The 19153-nt window shown below is 39.4% G+C and overlaps 1 protein-coding gene across 31 annotated transcripts in view; it reads right to left on the bottom strand.

The window, feature by feature from the left end:
- Positions 1-19153, bottom strand: part of Rims2 (regulating synaptic membrane exocytosis 2) — a 377964-nt gene that overhangs the window by 301890 nt on the left and 56921 nt on the right. For 20 of the 31 annotated variants that reach the window (XM_057791762.1, XM_057791764.1, XM_057791769.1 and 17 more), the window contains exons 2-4: positions 15855-15887; positions 15355-15441; positions 1115-1325 (exon numbers count right to left, since the gene is read on the bottom strand). In XM_057791762.1, the coding sequence (XP_057647745.1) occupies positions 1115-1325; positions 15355-15441; positions 15855-15887 (331 nt within the window). The remainder of the gene's footprint in view (positions 1-1114; positions 1326-15354; positions 15442-15854; positions 15888-19153) is intronic. The other 11 variants (XM_057791771.1, XM_057791775.1, XM_057791777.1 and 8 more) reach the window with 1 other exon arrangement.

Here is a 19153-nt window from a genome sequence, read left to right as displayed (position 1 = left end):
AAAAAACATTAAGAGAAACAAACAATAAGAAAATAAAAACATGAAATCACACAGGAGAACTAATTCCCACAATTATTCCCAAATAATGCATATAAAGATTAACTCTGTATGTAAGAACTATCTAAGTAATTAGTTTGGTGATAGAATATTAATAAGGAGAGAAATTCAAAAGGACTTAGTAAGAAGAGCATCTGCAATACTGGCTTTGCTAATTGGCAAAGTCCTCTATGAGTAGTATATTCAATAAGGAGGATAAAGCAGAGAAAAAGCCTAGTAGAAATATGAAAGACTAGATATTTAAATTCCATAGCTGAATGGTATTTCCTCAATACAAAAACAAACAAAGGATGGTATAGCTTACAAAGTTATAAAATGAAGAAAAGAATCTCAGAGCTGAACCAGTCTTGTTTCAAATGACTAAGATAAAAAATAATCTACAAAGTCTGTGCAAGTGTCAAGGCGATAGAAAAATTTACACAGAGTTCTATAAGAATCTATCTTAGTCGCTCTGGATCAGTTTCCACTATCCATAACAAAGGGCAGATCAATTAATCTATAAATTGGTGTGGGAGGTCCTTCTGTCTATGTGTTGCTTTTTTTTTTTTTGGTTAATGAATAACAAAACTGACTTGGCCTGATGGGGTAGAACAGAGCTGGGTGGGGGAAACTGAACGGAATGCTGGGAGAAAAACACGCTGAGTGATAGAGAAGCCATGTAGCCCCGCAAGAGCCAGACGGAACTTAAACCAGTAAACCACAGCCATGTGGCGATACACAGATTAATAGAAATGGGTTAAAGTAATATGTAAGAGTTAGCCAATAAAGAAGCTAGAGCTAATGGGCCAAGCAGTGGTTTAATTAATACAGTTTTGGTGTGATTATTTCAGAAGTCTGGGCAGCCGGAAACGAACAAGCAGCCCCCTGCAACAGTAAATGTCTTCACTGTGATGAAGTCAAAGACCTATGGCTCAGGGCCACAGAACAGCCAACATTACCTTTCTCATTCGGTAAACTGTGTGCTCTTTGATTAATCTGATAAGTGATTTCAGGTATCGTTCCACTGTATTAACAGTAAGCTCAGCTATTGGGAAACGATCGTATTTCAGCTCCATACCTTGTTTGAGCGTAATGACACCCGACCTCCACAACGAGCGCAGAACTTCGTTTGGCAATAAGAACAGTTATGGCCGCATCCATCCGCGAATTTTGTCTTATGGCAGATACCACAGGTTGGGGCATCGCCCTTCTGTTCTTGCTGCTGTTGAGATTCTTCTCCCATCTTCTTTACTTGTTCCTTATACATTTCAAATTGTTGATGCAGTTTTCTGCAGAAAAAAAAAGGATTTTAAAAAATAGTTTTCTGATGATCAAAGAATCATAATTTTATAACCAAAATATGAAGGATGAGATTAAAAGAGTATAAAATTTAATTTTATAAATTATAGAATAGTATCTTGCTTGAATGGCATATTACATCATAAAAATCTTGAAATTAGTTCTATCTTTGATATACATATTAATTATTAAATTACATTTGTGGAACATTTTCTTGAATATTAAACCACACTTCTACCTACTATTATTTTTCATCAGTTTAGCTTCAGAAGTACGGGAGACAATTTTACCTCCACAAAGAAGTCATAACCTAGCATCTTAAAAGAGGAGACATGGTCTCAACTGGAGGGAACTAGACTCAGTCTGAACACAACTCAGCTGTAAAGAGAAAAGACCTTCATGTTTTCTCAGTCTAACAAATGGAGCTGTGCAAGTAAAGTGAAGCCAGGTTCCTTTAGGATGAAAAGACTGGGGCCTACAGGGCTGTCTCGGATGCTAAGGGCCCTGGCGACTCTCAGAACCACAGCTGGTTCCCAGGTCCCACACTGGGTGGTTCACCAAGGCCTGTAACTCCAGTCCCAACAGTTCTGATGCCCCTTCTGACCTCTGTGGAGATACACACACTTGTTCATACCCACACGCATAGCTAAATAAAAATAAAATGAATTAAAAAGAAAAAGTAGGCTAAGAAAAAAGAAAGTTGTATCATTTACTGTCACTACAAACGTTTCTATTGTATTTATAATTACAATTGTAATTTTTAATAACTATAGTTAACTTAAAATTTAGAAAACTGCCAGGAGTGCTGGCATGGTGGCACAGCCATTGAGTCCCAGCCCTGGGGAGGCAGAGGCAGGTGGATCTCAGTGCGTTTGAGGCCAGCCTGGTCTACAGAGTGAGCTCCAGGACAGCCAGGGCTATTACACACAGAAACCCTGTCCCAGAAAAACCAAAAACAATTTTTTTTTTATTTATTATTTATTATGTATACAACAGTCTATCTGTGTGTATGCTGAAGGCCAGAAGAGGGCACCAGACCTTATTGCAGATGGTTGTGAGCCACCATGTGGTTGCTGGGAACTGAACTCAGGACCTTTGGAAGAGCAGGCTATGCTCTTAACCACTGAGCCATCTCTCCAGCTCCCCAAAAACAATTTTTAAAAAGATTCAGAAAACTAAAAGTGATATCACTCCAACCCTAAGGAAGACAATCTACAAAACCACGATTTATTTTGAGCCCATCAGAAGGGAAGTTATCAGGCAAACAATCTAAATTCCAAAGAACACCAAGTCTAATTGTTCCATCTCTGGCAATAACATCAGAAAAGGAAGTAGAACCATACTGATAGGTAAAGGGAAATCTTTAGTATTTAGGGGTTGTTTGTGTGTTTGTTTTTGAGATAGCATCTCATATATCCAAGGATGGCATCAAACTTGCTTGTATCAGCCGAGCGCACGCCTTTAATCCCAGCACTCGGGAGGCCGAGGCAGGCGGATCTCTGTGAGTTCGAGACCAGCCTGGTCTACAGAGCTAGTTCCAGGACAGGCTCCAAAGCCACAGAGAAACCCTGTCTCGAAAAAAAAAAAAAAAAAAAAAAAAAAAAAAAAAAAAAAACTTGCTTGTATCCAAAGATGACCTGGACTTCTGATCCTCCAGCTTCAAGTCTTCAGTGCTGGGACTACAGGCACGCAACCACATGCATTTTACATGGCTGTGAAACTAAGGCTTCACACATTCTAGATAACACTCCATCTACGAAGCTACATCTCCAGACAGAGATCAGTCAAAATTTTAATAAATTGTGCAATGGCAAGACTCATCTAACATGACAGCTGCAAGCCGCTAAAGATCCAAGCTCAAGAAAGGCTGATAATCACAGGTTCTTCTCATACCGCTCCCTCCACAAGGGCTCTGGAAGACTAGAAAACACCGCCAGGACAAATAAATCTCTGCTTTTGAGGGAGTGCCTACGTGCAGACATTAAGTTAAATTGGGGCTGAGATACAGACATGATTTCCTGATTTTGCTAAAATAGTAAAAGCTTTATTTAAACCACAGGGAGGAAAAGTGAGCTCTGTCACTTAAGATGAAGGCAAAGAGCCATTATAGCTACAGACAAGGTTGAAGAAAACCCTTTATCCACACTGCAGAAAAAAATACCTTACGCACAAGATCCTACAACAACACGAACAAAACACCTTTTATCTCTAGGATATGGGAGGAAGCTCCTCTCCAAAACTGGATACAGAACTGGAGATCAAGGCAGACTAGTTTCCATGGCTAGGAGAGACCAAGAGCTCATAAGGTGACCCATTCTCAAGGTCCAGGTGATTGGGACCTATCAAAACTGGAAAAACATCACAGAGAACACCCTATCCCTAGGAAGCAATCACCAAGTAATAAAGCACCAGAAGTTGACTACTTCCAAAGACTCAAGTTCATGGGAGAGATAAGTGTAGCCCTCCCATGGGGGGGTGGGGGGTGAGGATAGCAGCTTCTAGTGCCCCAGCATCCATTATAAGGGAATGCAGAAGCAGCTCACATCCTCTGAAGAGATTTATGACTATGTTGCACTAAGGACAATGATGGTGACATCAAAATCCAAACTTAGCGGAATTCTTGGTTTCCTTAATGTTTCAATTCTCAGCACCAACAGCCTGATGGGAAGGGTGTTCCACATCAAGGTGTGAATACAACCGTCTGATGGGAAGGGTGTTCCACATCAAGTTGTGAATACAACTCAAAGATACAGCGCAAAGAGATGGAAACAGCAAGTCAATACTCTGTCATAAGAAATATGACTTGGGAATAGTTACATGTGGAAGGGAGTAAGGATAGAGCATAGGACAAGTGGGATGGAGAGAGAAGGAATGATATAATCATATTTTAACTAAAATGTTTAAAAATTATTAAAATAAGAAGTACATAGAAAAGGTGGACATCATCCGTGAACAAATGGAGAATTAGAACAGAAAATGGTAATGATGAAATAAAGAACCAGATCAAAATTCTAGAATAAAAGCTATGCTATCGAAGATGAAGAATTCCTTCATGAGAAGACTCTACAGTAAGCTAGAAAAAGAATTGATAAAAACTATACAAAAGGAAACTGACAGAGGGCAAGAGAAGAGAGAGAAACAACTAAGATTTTACAGTTAATGTAGCAGGTGAAATAAAAAGCTCCAGAAATAAATAATGAAAGAGATAAGGATAAGGAATTTTACAAGAGTAGTAATAAAAAGGCACTAAGAGAAGGACCTCTAAGAGAAGCCCTTGTAAAATAAACACCAGACTCTCATTCATTCATGCACCCCATTCCTCCCCCCCCCCATTAAACTGCCAGAACCAAAGATAAAAATGGGGAGGGGGGCTGGGAGAAAAAAATAAAACTCTGAAGGCAACTAGATAAAACTAAGCATGGATGAAATGTCATAAGGAGACATGCTCCTGAGTATGACGATTTCAAAGTTAAAGGGAAAAATCCACAAAACGACTAGAATAAAATTAAGTCACAATTACCACTCCTTGTCTACCACTGGGTATCCAGTATATAACATATAAAAGCCTCTTACCAAAAAAAAACGAAAGATTGCCCTACAAGAAAAAGACCAAACTCAACTTCAGGCTGCCTGTAAGACTCATTCACCACTAAAGACACAGAGACTAATAGTTACCTTATACCAGATAAAACAAACTACTATACCAAAAACTGTAAAGAGATTCAAAGAAAGTTCTTCTGTTATAATAAATTCATCAACAACATATATGAATTCCAAATATGTATATACCCAACGCTGAAACAGCAAAATACATACGGTCAATATTAGGAAATTACTAATGAAAAAGTAAAAAAATAGATGGGCTCCATTGGCTCATTGTCCACAATTTTTAGAGCATATAAACAGAAAATCAATATGGAAATAAAAGTCTTGAAATGCACTTTAAATCAGAGGGGACAAAAATAAATATTTTTTCTATCCCAAAATAGCAGAAGACACATTCATCTCAAGATAGCAGAAGACACATTCATCTCAAGAGCACGCATGCACAACACTCCAGGATAAGCCACAGGGCGAGCTATAAAATGTTTCAGCAAATGTAAGAAAACCAGAACCACACCAAAATGTTTGTTTCGGTTATAAGATATGAAACACAAAACAATATAAAAGATTCTAGAAAATTGACAAAGATGTGAAAATTAAACAGTATGTTCATTGTTAACTCATTGTCCAATGCTATAAAGAACCCTTATAATGACCTACAAAGTCTTGAATGTACAGCCATGTGTCAAATGCTGGTGCTTCATTTAGCGGGAGCTGCACATCGGGAGCTCCACCAACTTGTGATCCAGCCTAGGTACACAGCAGATAAGCTGTGTAAGTTTGTGTGATTTCACTGCAATGATATCTATAGAGTGATGAATTTCGAATAATTTAACCCCACTTTGAAGTGACACATGACTATACAAGGACAAGTCCACACTTTTAAGCCCAGGTTTGACATTATTTCCTTAGTCTCCTTGTAAAGCTATCCTGCCTTTACACGCATCGCGATGAATCATTACATGTTCTCTCTGCCTTTGAGTCATGTTTCTCTCTCTAGTCCTCTATCTCTGTGTCATCTATCTAGCTACCTGTCTGCCCCATCATCTGGGTAACCCAGGCTGGCCTAGCACTCAAGATCTTCCTACACAGACTCCCAAGTGGGAAGACTGAGCTGTGCGCTATCTTGCCTAAGAGAAGAAAGAATCCCCAACCTAAAATCAGACCTGAACCACACACTGAGAACATCAAATTCTAATCAACGAGGCCCAAAGACCATCACATTTTCTGTTCTGATGAAGCTCATTCAAATGGACCTCCACTTCAACCATTTCAACCGCTTATTCATAGCTTTTACCAAATACTATGGATTTGGCTTTCTGTGGTTTTCTTCTTGGTTTGAAGGAGTATCAGAGATAACTTACATAAATTTAAACAGCAAAATCTTCTCCAAGTCTTAGGTCTAATTGCTTACTTTGAAGTAGTCAATATATCAATTTCTTCATCATTGTGATTTAACTGCTGGCTCTGTGTGTGTATGTGTGTGTGTGTGTGTGTGTGTGTGTATGTAGGCATGTATGTGCATGTATGTGTGGGTGGGCATGTGTGTGCACACATATAAATGTATGTGCATATAAATGGTTTATGTATGTCTGAGTTATAAAAAATCCCCCAGTCCCTCCTAAATAGCCTTATAATTTTACCTCTCACAGCTAAGCTTTTAATCGATCTGCAGTTTATTTTTATATGTGATGTGATATGGAGATTTAATCTCAATGTTATTTATATATTCTATTTCGCCATTATCATTTATTAAGTAGCTATTCTCTCTTCCACTGATTTGTGCAATCAGCCTGTCATATATTAAGCTCCATACTTACATGATGGCCACTGCACTGTATTTCACTGCTACTCCAGGACAACACTGTCAAAACCAAACTTGCAAGGCAATGAAAGGTCCAACAGATCTTAAATAGGTAAATTCCAATATACAATTTTTAGAAAGGCAGATAAGAGGTCACCACACCCTGCGGAGGGCTGCTTAATATTTTGGACACCGTGGCCACACGTTCATTGTCAGAACAAGTCGTCGCTGAGGCATGATGGTAACCATGAACAATGTGTAAAAAATAAGCTTGCATGTATTCCACTAAAACTTCATGCACAACCCATGTTTAGCAAATTCCTGGGACAAATATATTGTAAAGGATACAACATTCTATTTAAAGTACTGCATGAATTTTGAAGTGTTGATATTTCTACTGTTTCATAAAAGCTTTCTAATTCAAGGTTCACATATGTTCTATATCAATATTCATGACCAGAGAACTCATCAAATTCAATATTTCCTAAAGTAAATGTTATTCTCTGCAAATTAACAGCGTCAATAAATTCGTGTTTACGGCTATTCCTGAAAATCTTGTCCCCAGCCTCTGAGTTTTACTGGTTTTTCAGGCTTTCCACGAACCAATAATTCACACCACTACATTAAAAGGCATCTGTGGCAGGCTTGCTCTTTAAAACTTCATTTTCAATTGTGAAGTCACACCTTGTCATATTTCTAGACTGACATTAAATTATTTTCTCCCTTTTCCTCATCATATAATCTCTATAGATATAGATATGCATTATTGATTGAATTATTTTGAGGTAGGTTTTAGATGTATATTTTCTATGGTAGAGATATGAAGAATTGCCCCAGAAGGAGCTTGCACTGTATGCTTTGTCCTTAGCTGAGGAAATTTGTGGAGGTTATCAAAATGTTGGAAGGTAGGACCTAGCTGAAGCACGTTGGCCATTAGGAGTAGATCCTAAAGCAGTAGTTCTCAACCTGTGGGTCTGACCCCTTTGGGAATCGCATATCAAATATTTAGATTACAATTCATAACAGTAGCAAAATCACCATTATGAAGTAACAACAAAATAATGTTATGGTTGGGGTGAGCACACATGAGGAACTGCATTAAAGCATCACAGCATTAGGAAGGTGGAGAACCACTGGATTTGGGGTATCCTCTTTCTGACCCCATCCTCCTTCCCTCCTCTCTGTCCTTCTCCCGCAAGCCCCACACCAAGCCATCTGCTGCATGAGGTGTGTAACCACTGCAGTGTCTCTCAACGGCATGCCTGCCCAAGGCTGGATACAGCCAAGCAACCAAGGACTAACCCTTCTGAAACCAGGAACCAAAATAAACATTTCCTTCCTTTGGTTGTTTCTGTCTAGTACTGTGTTATAGAAACAATAAAAAAGAACACTTTTCTTCACATAATATATCGTAGTTCAAAATAAAAACTCAGAGTTCCTTGCTAGATCAACTTATAAAGACTCAAATTGGAACACCTACTCTGTATTATAGAGACAACTTGAAGAGGGGAAATCCATATATCCCAGATAGACAGTACTTTGGGTGGTTCCCCCACAGGCTCATGTTTGACTATTTGGTCCCCAGTTGCTGAGATGCTTAGTCAGGATTAGGAGGTGAGACTTTGTGGAAAGAGCTGCATCAGGGGTGGGATTTACAGCTTCAACAGTGCCCTCTTCAGTGTATCCTCTACCCCTTGCTTGCAGCTCAGGATGCGAGGTCTCAGTTGATGCTACCACCATGCCTTCACCTGGCCAAATTCTAACCCTCTAAGCACCCGATTAAACACCTTCTTTAGGAGCCACCTTAGTCACGGTGCTGTGCCGCAGACATAGGAAAACAACTGAAGACATCCAGTTTTTTGACTTTTTTTTTTTTTAAAATCTGGTTAAAAATAGTTCGGTCTCTTTCTCTGTTGAGAAGATTTTACTACTGGTAAGACATTTCACTCCCATAAAACACTGCGAGGTTTTTATCTATTTTCTTGAAAATTATCGGGAGATTGATACTGGCACTGCATTATATTTCTAGGCTAGTTTTAGGATAACTGGCATCGTTAGAATATTGAGTCTTCCTACTCACATGGTGCTCCTATTATTGCTATTCCTCAAAAGTAAAAATAAAAAAACAATGGTTTTACCACTAATATCTTATCTCAATTTTGTGGTTTAATTTATAAACAAGTACCAAGAAGGCCATGGAGTAACCTCTATCTCAGTTTAAACTATTTCCTTCCTCGTTCATTTTGGTTCCTTTAAGACAGCATCTATAGACTTCAGTTGTCCAGAGGAACTACAGAACAACCAAACTATTTCCATGTTCTATATGTAGTTATGGGAGGGTGGGGTGGATTGTAAAAGAATGTTTCCCAACACTTCCACAGAACTAAGAAAGCCATGACACGTCCCTTCTACACCCACTTCCATGTCCCTTCCTCAGGAACACACGTCACAGCTGCATGCCTAGGTCAGTCTCTCCATTAGATCTTTCCAAAGCATCATAACATATTGCAGTTATCAAAACTGCAATTTTGGTTCATTCCATGACATTCTAATTACCCCTATTTGTGTAATGAAAAAAGAATCCATACAGATTTTGGTTTTGCTCTCAATTTTATCCCAGTAACTAACTTAATATATAATCAGCTTGTCAATAAACACTGACTGAGGCAAGGTGGTGGTGGTGCACACCTTTAATCCCAGCACTCGGGAGGCAGAGGCAGGCAGATCTCTGTGAGTTCGAGGCCAGCCTGGTCTACAAGAGCTAATTCCAGGACAGGATCCAAAGCTACAGAGAAACCCTGTCTCAAATAAACCAAATAAATAAATAAATAAATAAATAAATTCTGAATGTTTGAATTAATGTTAAGTACAGTGCATGTAACATCTTTGTTAGGTGGAGCAAAACATGTAAACTTGAACATAACCTAGTTCTTGTCGACAGTAAAATAAGACACACGGATGTATTGATATTGGGCAGTCATGTAAACAAGCTAAAACTCAATTGAAACAGATGTAAGAAAAGCTGGTTCTAGAAAGCAGGGATTAATTGTGAACAGTATTAGCACAAAGAGGGACATTCTTTAGTTTGTAAACATCCTGTCCTGAGAAGGTAAGTATGGTAGGCATCAACTGAGAAATTAATTCTAATTTGGAGTGTTTCACATGCAAAGTATTAAAAGCAGATGAAAAGCTAGGAGACTGAGAGACTGCATTTTGAGTAACTCATACATAAGGAAACAACAAAACTACAGAAAGGCAGAATGTACAAAGGCAACTTAGAAGAGAATATCTTAAATCTATCCACAGGGTCATTTCCTAGATTAGTATCTATCTACTCTCATTTTTAATATCACATTAGAGAAATCAGGAAGTCACTGTGAAAATATTTTACAAAATGATCTCCAATGAATCAGATATTCCACTGATTTTAAGCTAACAAAACAGACAATTTTTTTTGTTTTGTTTTGTTTTGTTTTTCAAGACAGGGTTTCTCTGTGGTTTTGGAGCCTGTCCTGGAACTAGCTCTTGTAGACCAGGCTGGCCTCGAACTCACAGAGATCCGCCTGCCTCTGCCTCCCGAGTGCTGGGATTAAAGGCGTGCGCCACCACCGCCTGGCTACAGACAATTTTTTTTAAGTGATTTTTTTTTTTTTAAATGTTGAGACTGGGCCCAAGACAGCAACTGCATGAAGCCCAACGCCAACCTCTCTTTAAAAGAGCCCCAGGGTCATCCCTTCCCCTCCAGCGCCTACCATGCAGCTTCTGCACTGCACCACACCATCTGGAAGGCATTGGGGTGGAAGCCCAGAGCTGCACTGGGAATTTTCGGCAGGAATTCGCAGAACTAGTCTCCCCATCACAGTCGCCCCTCTTTCAGCACCCCCAACCACTGAGTCTCAAGACCTGGGCCATACGCAGCAAAACAGAACCGAACTGAAGAGATTCCCGGGATCAGCAGGGATTGGGTGGGGGTGGAGGAGGGAGAGTACTGGGAGAGACAACTGGAATTGGGGGGGGGGGCGTCTCTGGTAGGAGCTGGTGTAATGGGAACTCCCAGGAATCCACACGCCAAGACTCCAGCTAAACCCCTAGTATTGGGAGATCAGAGCCCGAACCAGCCATCTCCAATAACCAGGGAGGACTTCCCAGGGGAGGGACTGGGACCTAAACCCAGGCGCAAAACCATCAACCTATAATTACAAGATGTGCTGGGGCAAAGGTGGCATAAAAACTGTGAGAGTAGCCAGCCAATGACTGGTCAAGCTTGAGACTCATGCCATGAGAGGGAAGCCACCCCTGACACTGCCTGCAGGACCAGACCCTACCAGGGAAAGGAAAAAGTCAGTGGAATGGTTCCTAATGATATTCTGCTATCCTCCCAGACAGGAGCCAGAGAGGCTTCATCTAGCAACTAATAGAAACCAGCATAGACACTCACAACCAAACATTAGGTGGAGCTCAGTGAATCCTGCAGAAGAGGACAAAGAAGGATTGTGGGAGCCCAAGGGGTCAAGGACACCACAAGAAAAAGCAAATAATAAATGAACTTGGGCTCACAGGGACTCACAGAGACCGAACTGACAACCAAGGAGCCTCCATTGGTCTGACCCTCTCTCTGTATATATGTTATGGTTGTATAGCTTGATTTTCTTGTGGAACTCAACAGTGGGAGCAGGGGCTGTCTCTGACTCTTTTGCCTGCTTTTGCGAACTTTTCCCTCCTAGTAGGTTGGGTCATCCGGTCTTAATACAAGGTTAGAGGATGCCTAGTCTTAGTTAATTTCATACGCAATGTTTAGTTGATTCCCTTCCAAGGGAAGCCTGTCCTTTCCTGAAGGGAAAAGGGGGAGGAAGAGAGGAGGAAGGGGCTTAAAGGGAGGGAAACTGAGGTCAAGATGTAATATATGAGAGAATACAAAAACAAGTAATTTCCTAGGTCAGCCCTCTTATGATGTCTGGTAGGCAGAGGCAAGTGGATCTCCGTGAGTTCAAGATCAGCCTGGTGTACAAAGTGAGTTCCAGGACAGCCAGGGTTGTTACACAAATAAACCCTATCTCAGCACGGGTCTGGGACTGCCAAGAGAGTAGGACAGAACCAGAGACCTGCAGGTCCCGACACAAATCTGAAACCTCTGAGGGAGTTGGCCTGAGGCAGGACCTCTACCAGAGCAGGCCCAAGGCAGCAACCTCAGGAGAAAGAGCCCCAAGCAAGCAATCTCCCTGGGAGCATCCCTGAACAACCCCTGGTATTGCAAAAAGAACCTTACAAGTGCCTAGTGACCTCCAGGAACAGGGAATGATCAAGAGGGTGACTGAAACGGTGGCCCTGACTACACCACTAGGAGCAATCATCTGGGCCTTGGAGCCACTGGCACCTGGAAGATTGATCACCAGCAGAGTCACAGACAGCCCCAACTACACTAATCAGAGGAAAAGATGGGTAGACAAAGTAAGAACACACAATACCACAAAGAGCAACACAACACCAGTAAAATCTAGAAACCATACAACAGCAAGACTTGAACAACCAAATACAGATGAAGCAGTAGAAAATTACCTAAAAAATAACTTTAGAAGAATGTTTAAGGCCCTTAAAAAGGAAATGAAAAATTCTCTCAAAGAAATAAAGGAAAAGACAAACAAAAAATTGGAAGAAATCAACAAATCCCTTAAAGAAAACCAAGAAAAAACAATCAAACAGGTGAAAGAAACTATTCAATATTTGAAAACTGAAATAGAGACAATAAAGAAAACACAAGAAGAGGGAATTATAAAAACAGAAATCATAAGAAAATGATCAGGAACCACAAATGCAAGCATAATCAGCAGAATACAAGGGACAGAAGGGAGAATCTCAAGCGCTGAAGATACAATAGAGGAAATAGACTCATCGGTCAAAGAAAACATTAAATCTATAACAAAAGCTTAACACAAAACATCCAGGAAATATGGGACACCATGAAAAGAACAAACCTACGAATAACAGGTATAGAAGAAGAAGTTCAACTCAAAGACACAAAAATTATATTTAACAAAATCATAGAATAAAACATTTCCAACCTAAAGAAAGATATGCCTATGAAGATACAAGAAGTTTACAGAACACCAAATAGACTGGATCAAAAATAAAAAAAAAAGTCCCCTCGCCACATTATAATCAAAACACTAAACATACAAAATAAAGAAACAATATTAAGAGCTGCAAAGGAAATAGGCCAACTAAAATGTAAAGGCAGACTTATCAGGATTACACCTGACTTCTCAATGGAGACAATGAAAGCCAGAAGGTCCTGGTCAAGTGTTATGCAGACATTAAGAGGGCACAGCTGCCAGTCCAGACTATTATACCCAGCAAAATTTTCAATCACCATATAAGAACAAAACAAGATATTTCATGACAGAAACAGATTTGACCAATACCTAGTCTCAAAAAAACTCCAACCCAAGGAGGTTAGTTACATTAAAAAAAAAAAAAACAAAAACAAAAACAAAAACAAAAACACGGACAATAGATGATCTCACAGCAGCAAATCCCAAAGAAGGGGAAAATGCACAAAATAACATATAATATCACCAAAACTAAATTAATAGGAGACAGCAATCACTGGTCATTAATATCCCTTAATATAAATGGACCCAACTCACCAATAAAGAGACACAGGCTAACAGATTGGATACAAAAACATAATCTATCCTTCTGCTGCATACAAGAAACACACCTCAACCTCAAAGATAGACAATACCTTAGAGTAAAGAGTTGGGAAAAGATTTTCCAATCAAATAGACCTAAGAAAAAAACTGATGTAGCTACCCTAATATCTAACAAAATAGACTTCAAACTAAAATCAATCAAAAGAGACAAAGAAGGACATTTTATATTAGTCACAGGAAAAATCTATCAAGAAGAAATCTCAATACTGAACATCTATGTCCAAAATACAAGGGCACCCTCATATGTAAAAGAAATGCTTCTGAAGCTTAAATTACACATTAAACCCCACACACTAATAGTGGGAGACTTCAACACTCCACTCTCACCACTGGACAGGTCTGTAAGATAGAAGATTAACAGAGAAATAAGGGAACAAACAGATGTTATGACTCAAATGGACTTAACAGACATCTATAGAACATTCCATCCAAACAGAAAAGAATATACCTTCTTCTCAGCACCTCATGGAACCTTCTCAAAAAATGACCACATACTAGATAACAAAACAAACCTCTACAGATAAAAAAAATGGAAATACCCATTTATGTTATCAGATCACCATGGGTAAAAACTAGAATTCAACAGCAACACTAATTCCAGAAAGCCCACAAACACACGGAAATTAAACAATGCTCACCTGAATCATCAATGGGTCAAGGAAGAAATAAAGGAAGAAATTAAAGGCTTCCTAAAATTCAATAGAAATTACCACACAACATACCCAGATTTATGAGACACAATGAAAGCAGTATTAAGCGCAATTGAAAAATCGCTTTCATGATGAAACAGGAGAATCTTTAAAATCCTCCAAAACTATATAATCTTTAGAGAAAAAAAAAAACATTCAATGGCTCTTGAATATAACAAAGAAAAGACAAGGTAAACAGGCTCTACCAACACAGGACAGGGTTCCTAAACCACTGTGGGCAGCGAAGTCCTCTCTGAACACTATCTAGGTTTGAATTTTCATTGCAATGTGAACCTTAACTTTTGGCCAATCCAAGCCATTACAACATTTTGTAGAAAAGTACTGAACTAAGTTATTCTTACTGCAATAGCTATTCATTTGGCAAATTTCCATCAGAAATAAATGAAATCAAGTATGAACTAGTGACAGTGGAGGTTACTATTCCACATTATTTCGAGGTTCCCGCTCTTCCTGCATCCATGGTTAGACATGGTAGACTCCCTTGCATGTAGTTAGGATCTTGTAATAAATTTGGGTCAATAGGCTGCAAACTCAAGGGACTTATTCACTTTTCTCTTATGCAATTAGTAAGAGTATAACCTGTGAACACCTTCTTTAAAATGTTTTAAAATCTATTATCAACTAAAAGAAATGGAATCTTTGTTTTTAATGTTTCAAGTCATTGTTAGAATATATTACTATATTCCCAAACTATGTTTTATGGTCTAATAAAGTATTCAGCGAAAACACAATTTGGTGGTCAAATAAGTTTAGTTATCAGCATTATGATCTAGTCATACTTAGGTTCTCAGAATTATTACAAAAACAAATCTGCTTAACCATTTAAAACAATTTACCCAAAACTATTTGAGCAAACAACAAACGTAGGAGTTAATGCCGCTCACTGCCTTCTGGTAGCTCTGCTTAGAGACACTCTAGACTATTCGACATTATTAGAAAAGTACATCTGTTCTGGGCAAATGTGGCTTATATATTAAGCGAGGGGACTGCCTATTTTTTCCATTAGCCTCTAAGTTATCCTCGTTTTCTTTTTAGATTTCCACAGAATAGCTAATGGCAGAACTACTGAACTTTAACCTAACAGTTTCCGTCTCTGAGGGCACATCATTCCAAGGGAAGAATTTTAATTTGTACTCTTCAGTGTATTATGTATCATAGATGATATCTAGTCTGTATAGAACAGCTTACTTACGTCTGGGGCTCCTTTTCATTTTGTTGTTTTGGCTGGGGCTGAAGAACGTTATTTACCAGTTCAGTGATCCCACTAAAGGGAAACCACCTGTTTAAATAAGCAAATAATGTGACTGAAAGAACCAAAAGAATAACAATGTAGATTCAATGTTTTCTACCCAAAATAACTTTGAAAAGAAAACACACACACATACACATAGGCACAAAAGCTACAGCCAATGGAAATGTTAGCTCCAATTATCACCAGGCAATCAGGAAGTAGAAATTAAGTTTGAACACTTAGCTAATCCACAAGCAGGCAGCAAAAAACTACATCCAGTGACTATGTGGATGAAGTAAGAAGCTGCAGGCAGCTCTCTTACAAGCAGAGAGTCGGAAAGCAGGACACACCAGCTGCAGCCTGTCCAGTATTAGTGGGCGCTAATACCATCAGAGGTGCAGGAAGCAGAGGACGGCAGAGGACAGAGTCCAGCCTACTGCACTGGCCACACATTTACTTACTGTGTCGGTTGTGGTTTGGGTTCTTCTTTGATCCTAAAAAAATAAGTTTGCACAACTCAGTGCACTGTACTGAGCAGCACTTGCTACTAGATATTTGTGGTCAGACATAATGGACATGAAAATTAGGCTTATTACACGGAAAAATGTAGTGCTACACCATAAACGAGAACTGGACATCCCAATCAATGTTACACACAGAGGGGAGGAAAACAGACCTTGGCCCATCTGGTCTTGTTTTGCTCCTAGTGCTAGGGACGGAACGCAGGCCATCCACATGGTAGCGGACACACTGCTACTAAGCTACAGCCTCAGCCCAGGATAAACTGTTCTTCTACCAAAACTCTGCTGCTCTTTAAAGCAATGTTTTAATCACAATTGTTGCTGCATATTTTTACTTTTAGGTGCCATAGTAAATATGACTAAATTAACTAAATATAAATAATTTCTAGGTTAATTTTTAGTTTGTTTTAAAAAATAAATTGAAGGCTAAATATTCTAAATAAAACATGGGATTTTATAAGTGAATTTTTAAAGCCTTAGCAATTAATTTATGTCTAAAAGAATAGAAAAGGAAATTGAACTGGGTAATATAACCAATATCTCACAAACTAACATTCCTAATAAATATTCTATATTTAACTTAAAATATTCATACAAATGTCAATCCTTCATATAACTACAGTATAATGAAAATGAACTTAAACAACTACCATGTAAGTAACTATAACCAAACCAAGTGTACCACTTTCACTTCTGCGGAGGTCCGGTGAGGACCTGATCCAGAAGCAGTCAATTCCTAGTGGATCTGACGTGAGGAAACTAGACCCACTCCACAACAGAGCCTCCCCCTCGTGTGGCGCCCTTAGTCAACCAGCCTTGGGGTTGATATCACTCACTTCTTATTATGCTCCCTCATTAAAGTCAAATTATTCACTCCAGAGACCTTTTCATAATTTGCAGGAAATGAAGAGAAGATTGGACCAATATATTGCTGTAGGTAAGAAAATGTAATAGGATTGAACATTGAAAAGACTTAGAAGAATCTTACATAGGGTAGTCAAGACTGGTAAAACTGGACTTTCCATGAATGGCTAAGAACTGTCTTGAGAAGTGCATCTAGCTTCTCAAAAGACCAAAAACTGGTAAATAAAATTTATACAGACACCTGGGATTTTTCATTATAAAATTACATCAATTATGGAAGTTAAATTTGTTTTATGGTATGCAATGGTCCATCGTGTCAATGTAACAGAATTAAACAGCACTGTAGGACTGGTGGGGCACATCTCAGGAGGGCATTCCAGACGCTTTGTTAGAACTCAAAGACTGGTCTGAGTGTGGACAACATTGGTAGAGGGGGCACCGATGAACAAAGGAAGAGGAAGCCCACTAATGCAGGCCCTCTGTGCTTCCATCCACCGCCAGGTGAGCAGCCTTCCCTGCTCCTGACAGCATGGGAGGCAGAGAACCAGCAGCAGATCCAGCTGACTTCAGTTTAAAGCTGTAGAAAGGGTCAGCTGGGAGCTCCAGAGCGTGGAGAGACTGTTAGAACGTCAGAAACTGAACCAGGGTCCCATGTGTGCACAGACAGAGTCTAGCCGACTGTGGGAATGAGAGGCAGGTGGCTGAAACAGAATTCTCAAGCTGAGGTTCTCATAGGTCCTCTGGAGACAAGCCCTGGGAAAGGCAGCACACTGTACCACGGCCTTGGCAAGCTACAAGGGACCGTGAAAAGTGACTGCAGAAACTGTTACAGTCTTCTGAAGGGCACCCAGGAAGAGATCTCTCAGACACAAGGAAATACAGACAGGCAGGCCTCCATACTCCTCCCAGTCTCAGAGTAGAAAGGTCCCAATGGGCCCCCAAGCACCAGAGACAAGGCAGTAACTGGCAGACGAAAAGGAAGAGCTCATACTGGGGAAATCTGGCTAAAGGCTGACCTCCTACACAGGAAGATAACTCTTCTAAGTGGGAAAGCTGAATTACTGACACAATCAGACTCGGGCCCCACCTGTAGAAACTAATACAAAAGTCAACCCAAGGGAAAGGACAAGCCACACCATCCAACTGGAAATCCTAAAGACCTTCTACTTCACTGTATTGTCTTTTTACTTTGTACTTAAACTGGCAATTGTGTTTCAGCTTCCATCCCAGATGGAAGGCTCTTCCAGCTGTTCTTTCTAGCGCTCCACCTGCTCAGCAAGGCTTTCTCTGTCCTGCATATCCGTGACCCATACACTTCTCATTCGCCTTCACTGGCTCTGCTCTGATGCAAACTCTCTCAGCCCACTACTTAAATTCTGATACCTGACCACTAAAGAACTGTGCACTACACATTATCTTCAGGATGATGTGCTGGCTCTGAACTGACTGGGGATGAGTCAAAACAGAGGAGACAGATGTCTGCCACTCCAAGGTGGCACTGGAGCGACTGTTTGCTTTCTATACAACCCAGGACCACTCCCCAGAGTCTTCAATCATGAAAACATCCACACAGACTTGCCTACAGGCTAATGTGATGGAGGTAACTCTTCAGTGAGATTCCCTCTTTCCAAATGACTACAGCTTACTTGAAGTTGACAGACAAAAAAAACAACAACAAAAAAATCTAACCGGCATAGTTATTAATGGAGATAGAAATAAAAGACAAAAGACAGGTATCTCTAAAATTAATAGATGATGCAACTACTTCCCAAAACTCATATTTAATGAAGTATGATTGCATATTTTATTAAGAAAAATTATATGCAAAAGAGTTAAGATTGGGTAACAGCAGGCAAATCATCATGAAGGAAGAGTTTTACTGTGACCAAGAGATGAAGTCAGCACCAATAGCAGGGACTCCTAAAATGTGGTCATGTTGACTAGGAAGACATCATAACTTATGAAGTAAGATGGCTAAGTCCAAGCCAAATGTTAAAAAGATTTTATGATTTATAATGCTATCAACCTGGTTTTATCAAAAACAAAATTTATGTCATCATTTGCAGATGAAAACTGGCTTAGAGATATAGGATTTTTCATGGATTAACTACTCATTTAAAGGAGTTAACCATATCGCAGGTGAAAACCAACTCATCAATACAATGCTTCAAATCATACAGAATTACAAATAAAACAGAAAAAAATGGTAAACCCAAATTAAGGAAGATAGTTTTATGCATTTTGACATTTGTGTTAAACATATCCTGCGAACAATGAAATTATGTAGCACTGATTTTAAAATAGATTTCAAATTTTTCAGGAAAATATTTAAGTATATTTTCTATTCCCTCTTTATTTGACATAATTATAATACC

This window comes from Chionomys nivalis, chromosome 17 (assembly GCF_950005125.1).
Source record: "Chionomys nivalis chromosome 17, mChiNiv1.1, whole genome shotgun sequence".
In the NCBI taxonomy this organism is placed as follows: domain Eukaryota; kingdom Metazoa; phylum Chordata; class Mammalia; order Rodentia; family Cricetidae; genus Chionomys; species Chionomys nivalis.
This window is presented reverse-complemented; position numbering and strand designations above follow the sequence as displayed.